The following is an 8,272-nucleotide window of genomic DNA, read 5'->3' on the forward strand; positions in this document are numbered from 1 at the left end:
AAGTGATAGGGTTTTTATGGTAAAGCTGGGCTGTAAGATTACTCATGTGCTATTTATAGCAATTATGCAATCTGTGTAAACAGTGCAATGAAAGTTACATGATTCCTTATAATGCTTTTGATGACCTTGAACTTCTTAAGTTTCAATCATTTGTCTCTTCAGTGTGCTTTCTCTGAGTATGTACAGTCTCAACTTATTCAACAGAACTCACTTACAATGTTAATCAAAGATATCCACCTTCTTCATCAATACATTTGTCACAAAAGGTTATTCTCTACATAACACAGCATAGCTCTGTCAACTGTTGAGTTGCTTGTTCTTTCAAAACCGCTGGTCAGACAGCTTTAATATTTGGTTTACAAGTCCCTAGGATGACCTTGGTGAGATAATTTCATACAGTCAGGAAATACTTAATTTTGTATCCATGTCTATAGTAGCTTCAGGGACTTTGGCCCTATGTTTTCTTTTCCTTTTATTTGTTTTGTACAGAAACCACATCAATACGTGTACATCGCAATGAAATGAAGAAGTTATGGAGAGATACTTCTCTATAAAATTGATATACCTTTACTGAACACATGTGAAACAACAGTTGTATAAACAAGATATGTACAAATCTGCAGAAATATTTTATAGCGACTTGTACAAGTTTAGAAATATTTACAGAAAATAAAGTCATCTCTATAATAAATTTGCTCAGTATTTGTCTAAACACACTTTTCATACACATATTACTAAATCATAAATATTTGCATACACATTCATGTTGTATCCATATCTGGAAGCCCAATGGTCAGAAAGAAAGGATGTCTTTGGTCCAATGTGGATGGATGAAAATGAGGGGGACTGGAACATTCTGCTACTTTTCAACAATAAAACGTAATTGACCACAACAGCTCTCTGATGATTTATCACTGGCTGAGTGTATCAGAGTGACTGTGACTTCAACATGAACACAAAATGAGAAAGAGTCTTGCAGTACTTTCATGGTTTGAAAAGATACCAAGCTTGACTAATCATATAAAGCTAACAATACAGTTCTTTGAGAGTTTTCAAAGAACAAGAGAAGGATATACATATGGTAAAAGCTGACAATAGGTCTCTTTGCCCTCCACTAGTTTGATCCAGAAACGATGCAAGTTTTTCAAAATTTCTACAGCTGCAAATCTGCAGTGTGCTAATGTCTAGTAAATTGCGCACAATTGGCTTTGATGAAAGAAATTGTTCATTCAACTAAGGCTTAAATTTCTATCACCTAGGATGAGTGCAATTTGGAGTAGGATATTTCCTCACCTGTAAGGTTTTACACACTCCATAAATGCCACTGTGCATTAAAACAGAAAACTGAACTATGTATAGGAGACTTATGGGCTGCAAATGTCATGATAAGTCAAGTTGATTGCAGAAGTGTTATTTCAAGGTGAATAAAGATAGCGTGAAATCACGCCATGAGAATCCTGTTATCGATGGAGAATGCTCTACATTTACCAAGATAAGTACATACCTTTTACACATTTATAACGTGAAAATTTCCAAAGCGTGAAGTTTGGATGATATAAACTCATTACAGTGGAAGACAAAGTATTTGCCCAGCTCTGTCAACAGTGAGACAAACACTTGCTGCCCTTAGAAGTTTTAAATGTGTCTTCTCATTTTGATTTCTGAGGAACAAACTTTCCACTTGCAAATTCTTTGAAAGCACTGTATAAAACATTTTTAAAGTGTCCAAGAGTAGCTCATTAAAAAAACACTGCTGCATAAAAAAGAACAATACGTTGAAATAAACATTCCTTCTAAATACATGTGAGTTTCCAATATTCACTTTTGTTTTTCATTTATTAAGATTCCTCCTCTACTTGAGATTTCACAGTGCTCATCATCGCATTCTCCAAGATGTTGGGAAGCATAAGAAATGACCGCTACATACTCACTGGGACACAACATCTGCAAGGTGATTCAAATTTCTACAACAGATTTTGGCAAATTGCCAAAGTCTTTGCAGATGATCAATTTCCATTTAGTTTCGGACAAGACTGTACAAGCCAATTTACACTACCTATCGTTAGCCTTGTGGACACTGTGAGGTCACTATATCACGTTATCTTTCTGTTTTGAGAGCAAAATGTTGAATAAAATTTTCTCTTCAGAGGATGCACATTGCAATCGTTGAGTCAGGGCTTCTACCATTATCCATTATCTCTTTGACCATGACACTCATTCAAACCTCACAGAACCACAGTGCCATTGTTAGAGGTCAACTGTCATCCTGAGAATGCTTGATTGTCACACATGCAACCATGTTAATGTCAAGGTTTCAACTGAGCTTGGCAGCACAAATTGCACCGTGTCCATCTGTGAAGTAGAGATACCATCCCTCAGTCTCAGCTTGGTTCTCATCGCCCGATAGGTAGACGCTGTACAAGCTGTGGGGTCCCTTCCCAAGGAACGGCAACACACCCCTCAGTTCACCACGGGTGCTGTACCAGTACAGGTGGTCTCTGTACGGCTTGTCGTCTGGATGGTTAAGTGTGGCAACGACTACAAAGCCAGCTATCAAATCCAAGAAGAACCAGAAAAACTTCAGTAGTCATGGAGAATGCATTGATCAAAATTGTCAACAATTGTAATGTCAAGATTCCTACTTCTCTTGAAAAATAAAAAATCAACGTAAAAACTTGATGCAGGAAGGTAAAAAGTGAATGTTAAATTCAAGAATTATAGAAAACATTTTCTTTTGATTGTTATTGGAAGGACTATCAATGCTCATTTCCATTGACAGGATATGTTTAGTTCATGTGGTGTTTTCTGATAGAATTGCTAAATGCTCATAGGTTCTGTAGGCCTTGATCCTGACCTGACAATGAACATGCACGGCTACGCATTTGTAACACAAAATAGAGAAAATTACCATCTTGGCTGACATAATTGGCTTCTGTTGGTCTTCCAGGCACTTTGACCTCACACAACACGGATAGTTTATCTCTAACAGAGAAAACAGACACACCATGAACAGGGATGCACTTACATAAATTTCATGTAGAAAATCTGAAACACTGACACAGTTCCCTGTGACTCTACAGAGATTAAACATCACTCAAAAGTTTGGTGAAACAATCAAAACATTTTATAGTAACACTTATGTACAGTTAAACAATTATGATTATCCAAGGGTGAAAACTTTGTATGTCTACATGTGCACATAATGTAGTACTGAGCACATCATAATTTGTACATTTCAAAATTTACGTTTTCCAATTATTCTACAAAAAATGATATTTCCAAACAGAGAAGGAAAATATGGGAGAACAGTTGGTATCTGTTGTACTGAGAACAGAAGAAATAAATTTTACAAGATCAATTGCCGAGAATAGTTAATAATACATGTACTGGTAGAATCATGAAATGCACACTTACCTTTCATCGTTGGCTGATCTTTCAAGCAGAATCAGGTGATTGGAATGAGATGTTTCAATGTTGAGGAGGAATCTTCTAACAGTAGTTCTGCAGTGGCTCAGTAGAGTCATGCAATCTTTATAGGCCATTACCTCACACTGCCTGATCTCGTCCTCAGTGGCAAAGATACCACCACTAGAGGGCGCTGTCTTACTCTCGGCATCATCATCAGCAGTCACAGGTAAGTGCTGCAGTGTTTTAGCATCGATGGCCAGCACGTGATTGGATGATGTCTTGATTAGGAGAGTGTTGCATACAACTGTGACGCTGTCAATGGTTGCGTTTGGAACAAGTTTACAGAGATGCCAGGCACAGCTGTACTGGTCCTGAACATTTTCTACCAATAACCTATAGTATGCAAAAAAGTTTCAGTACAAAATATATCCACCATGTAAAGCTTGAAGTCTAAATGTATCATATGCAAAACACTTGCGTTGGTTTTGATAAAAACATTCCTTACATTATGAGAACATTTTGACAAGAAAAATCATCTTCATTTAATTTAATTAATTTAAAATTAATGATTCAGGAGCTGAACATAAATTCAGTGTTTTAATTTTGGGTTTTTGGATTTAAAATGACAAAGGAGATATAGTTGCAGACACCTTAGGAGCACAAATCATGAATAATCTAACTTGCAAACTGACATAAAATAAAAAATGTTGTTACTCAAATATATGGATAAACAATTTTTTACAGGTGACTGTGACATAAACTGGATCGTAATACTTTCCTTTTTGGGTATTGTGCTAGCTGGATCAACTAATGTATGGCAAAAAGGAATCTGAAGTCCTCTGACTCAACGCTACAACCACATACTTGCCTTGTCTTGGCACTGTCTACCCTGTAGAGATAATGTTGGAACCCACCAACAAAGTGGTGATCAAACAATGAGGGGTCAGTATCTTTTTCCATAGCTCTTATGATTTCTCCATCTTCATCAAATATAGTCTGGGTTATTGCTGTTGATGTCCGCGGCCTTCAGTTGCAAAATAAAAAAAAAAAATCTAAGTCTGTGAAAAGCATGAATGAACAAAATGAGAATAGATGAAAATCATCTTATCCATCATGAAAAAATCATGATAAAATTGTGTATGAAAATTCACCTACCATATTGACTGCATTGCTGTTCTTATCACAAAATACGAACATTCCCGATTCGGGGACTGACGACAGTGCATGCTGGGAAAGCAGCTACTTATATCCCATTGGGTGTTGGCTGATGGCAGGCAGTGTATTTTTGGATTGAGGAATGTATCTGGGCTGCTACAATTAATGAACTACAGGAGAAAAAGCATACAAAGTAATAGTACTTTCAAATTAGTTCCCTTTAAAATCCCCTGTTAGATAGTGTTTTAGAAAAGTGACAGGTCTGACGATGAAGTTAAAACATGGTTTATTTGTGTCAAATATAGCACAGGTGTTGTCTCATCTCTGAGTGTAATCACATCAAATACTTACGCATAACATGTCCGGGTTGTTGCCAGGTTCATAACCATGCCTGAGATGTAAAAACAATACAACTGTTCCCCTTCCGAACCTTGTAAATCCACACACGTACAGAACAAAAGGGGGCGCCCTTGTGGTTTTCTTGCCACAGTTGCACTGGTAGCTTTCATTGATATGCTGAAGAGGAACACAAATGAGTAAATTAGTGTCATACGTACATGTACCGGTATACCCTTTGTTGCTACATGGACTACCAATGGTAGCTCAGCACCTTGCATGCTTGAATTTGAATGAATGGATGAATGAATGGGTAAATCAATCAACCAATCTAGTATACTTTGTTGGACCATGTATATTTACCTGGGTACAAGTTTTGAGCCATGAGAATAACTGACCCGAGCAGGGACAGGTTACTTTTGTCAGTAGACATTTCTTTTATTTTTGCACTCAAATGAAAAAAGGAAATGATGCATACACGTACCGATATATCTAGGACCCGTGTCCAATCTTGCATTGTCACCTGACTGTATCCATGGTTACCATGATATACTTACACAACTGTGGTACAGCCATCCACTGTTGAAGTGCTTTTCAACTCTTTCTTTTAAAGAATCCTTCATTTTTTCCACTTTCCACAACTTGTACCTGTGAACCAGGTTTAATTTGTCAATATGTTCCATTGTTACCTGTAAGGAAAATCCACTTAGAACATTAAAAGCCCATTAAATTGCATTTTGAAAGTTGTTATGTGATGTAAATTCATGTTGAAATCAGTTTGTGTAAATGTACCCATACTGGACTGAAGGATGTGTACAGAAATTTATGTTTAATAACCACAGTTTAGAACTGCATTTACATATTAAAACATCATAAACAATAACAGGGTGCACCATGCACTTAAATGTAAGACAAATTCTCTGAACAAGTTTCAGACAAATAAATACTCACTTTCTTCAGAGCAAGTCTAACTTTCTTTCTTATGTCGAGTTTGCGTACTTTGTTTGGACCCCTCCACCAAAGGTAGGCTACCTGGTTGTGCAATTCAGTGGCCCCAGCCTCCTTGGTGTCAAGTTTAATCAGGTCCACAAAAACTCTTGCAGCTGAGTCTTCGTAGACGCGTACTGGTGTCGGCAAGTGGTCTATGCGACCTGCGTGACAGAGAATTGTAATATGTTGCTTGTTGGTCATAAAGAAAATGAATCAATTTACACTGAGTTTGATAACAAGTTTGAACATGGATTACTATGATGTACTGTCTAAATTTATTGTTACATAATTTAGTCAGAGACTGCCAACACATACCACAGGATAAATACTTGTGACGATTGATAATATTTTTGTAATTTTTTGTCTGTAAACTACTGTAAACGTACACTTTGAATTAGTGAACAGTGACCAGAGGCAAAGACGACATGGCACATTGCCAATTTTTCCTGTCAATAAAAAATTTCAACATGCACAAACCTGATGGGAGCTCTGGTGGACTTGGAGATTTCAACAACCAGTGAAACGAGAATTGTTTCTTTGAAGATGATGGGAAACAAAGTGACCTGATAGAAAATGAGAAATAGTTGCATAGTATTGCATCATAAAAGCAACTATAAATCAAATTTGAAATCACAAGATATGCCAGGACAGAATGTCAAGTCTTTCAAGAATGCAACTCTGGGAATAGTTCTAGATAATATAATTTGTTACATGACTTTTCCTGGTCTGCTTGGACTTATTTTTCAGCCTTTTGCGAAAATGAAGTTTAAACTTTTATGCTTTTGTTGAAAGTAAATTTTATTTTCCTCTTTGAGTTAACATATGGAATGGTGGCCATTTTGAATTTCAAATATTGATAAATTTTTTTGGTAATTTGTTTCTCTCATCCCAAACTTTGCACAGGAACCCTTGATTTTTAATAGTCATCATGAAAGGCAAAAAGTTGCCTTGAGCAAAGTATGAGCAAAGTAATTTTTAAGTGTATACTGCCTACCGTACGTAATGAATATCACATTTTAATTCTTTTGAGTAGAGTTCTGTGGGAAATGCTTACACAGCAACCAAAAGACAGCCAAAAATTGCATCCACTATACTGATAGAGAGTTTGAATATCATGTTTTGCATGAAGGCCAAGGGGCATTTCTGTGTACTTGTACAGGAGTATATACTGGTACATGTACCAAAGTCATGGTATGAGACAATAATATATTTCTTGAATGCTTAGCATACAGGTGTGTGACTTCTTAATCTGTCATTTCAATGAAAATACATGCATACCTTTATTTTCTGTTGTTTGTCGATTCTTGAACATAAAACCCGCCTTTTTTAAAGCCAATACAAAAATTTGAGCATGAAAAAAAGTTAGAGATGTTGAAATTTTAAATTTACTTTGACTGAAAATAACTGAAATATTTATTTAGACACTGTCTCAGACTATTAAAATAAAAAATATTGCACTGCTGCTCTAAGGCAACTTAACCTCAACTCACCCGTCATAGGGGTCTAGAAGGAGGGCTCTGATTGGTGGAAAACTAAGATATACATCACCAGTCAAGTATCCATCTTCAGTCATATACAGATTCAGGGGCTCACTGGAGCTTTCCCCAACAGAATAACGGCTACAAGGAAAGATCAAATGTTTCCATGAAACCTTAAAAAGTTGACTCTTTCTAAAGAAACATATTTTTCATTGCATTATGTAAAGCACCATCTGCGTATATTTTTTGATACTGAGCTGTTCATATTTTACTAGTATCTAGAACTGTATTTCTTTGAAACTATGGCTTTGACAGTGCGCATGAGTGTGTGCATATATGAGTAATAACAATTAGTTCATTTTTTATTTATTGTTTATTTTGTCATACTCAATGTAAATATTATACACTGCAGGTACAAGAAAACTAGCTATTATGTAAAGATACATGCATTGTGCAAAAGTAGTAGCCTTTCATGTAAGTATACATTATGTCTATAAGATCCCTGAGGTGTAAATGATAGCATCTGAAGTCATATTTTTAGTGACAAATTCAATTTATAAAGAGCAGATCATAAATTTTGAAATGCATATAATATTTTTGGAACAATTTATTGGTAACAAATTACATATTATATTATATCATACTACAGCTTTGTCAGCACAAGTGAATTTTGTGACGTAATACCCTCAGATTATTACTGATAATCAAATGTATCCAATTATCATAATTGTGGCCACAGATGTTCTATATCTACAAATTCACTGGCATTGCCAAAATTATAAAATGATAGCAAAATGATAGCAATAATATACTCCCTCTCAACCAATAATGGACGCAGGCAAACTTTGCACTCCATAGTGTACATGCTTCGCCTCGTACATTATGTTGTGCAAAGTTTGCTTTCG

At 36.0% G+C, this 8,272-nt stretch overlaps 1 protein-coding gene across 4 annotated transcripts in view; it reads right to left on the bottom strand.

Annotated features, from left to right (window-relative positions):
- The window catches only part of LOC139131518 (uncharacterized), a 96,450-nt gene that overhangs the window by 76,120 nt on the left and 12,058 nt on the right, over positions 1 to 8,272 (bottom strand). For 3 of the 4 annotated variants that reach the window (XM_070697608.1, XM_070697609.1, XM_070697610.1), the window contains 10 exons: positions 7,380 to 7,508; positions 6,367 to 6,452; positions 5,851 to 6,050; positions 5,457 to 5,588; positions 4,915 to 5,079; positions 4,564 to 4,733; positions 4,277 to 4,432; positions 3,415 to 3,801; positions 2,909 to 2,982; positions 447 to 2,550 (listed from right to left, as the gene is read on the bottom strand). In XM_070697608.1, the coding sequence (XP_070553709.1) occupies positions 2,315 to 2,550; positions 2,909 to 2,982; positions 3,415 to 3,801; positions 4,277 to 4,432; positions 4,564 to 4,733; positions 4,915 to 5,079; positions 5,457 to 5,588; positions 5,851 to 6,050; positions 6,367 to 6,452; positions 7,380 to 7,508 (1,735 nt within the window). In that variant the 3' untranslated portion in view covers positions 447 to 2,314. Of the gene's footprint in view, positions 1 to 446; positions 2,551 to 2,908; positions 2,983 to 3,414; positions 3,802 to 4,276; positions 4,433 to 4,563; positions 4,734 to 4,914; positions 5,080 to 5,456; positions 5,589 to 5,850; positions 6,051 to 6,366; positions 6,453 to 7,379; positions 7,509 to 8,272 lie in introns of those variants that run through there. The other variant, XR_011552140.1, reaches the window with a different exon arrangement.

The sequence above is a fragment of the Ptychodera flava genome, chromosome 4 (genome assembly GCF_041260155.1).
Source record: "Ptychodera flava strain L36383 chromosome 4, AS_Pfla_20210202, whole genome shotgun sequence".
NCBI lineage: Eukaryota > Metazoa > Hemichordata > Enteropneusta > Ptychoderidae > Ptychodera > Ptychodera flava.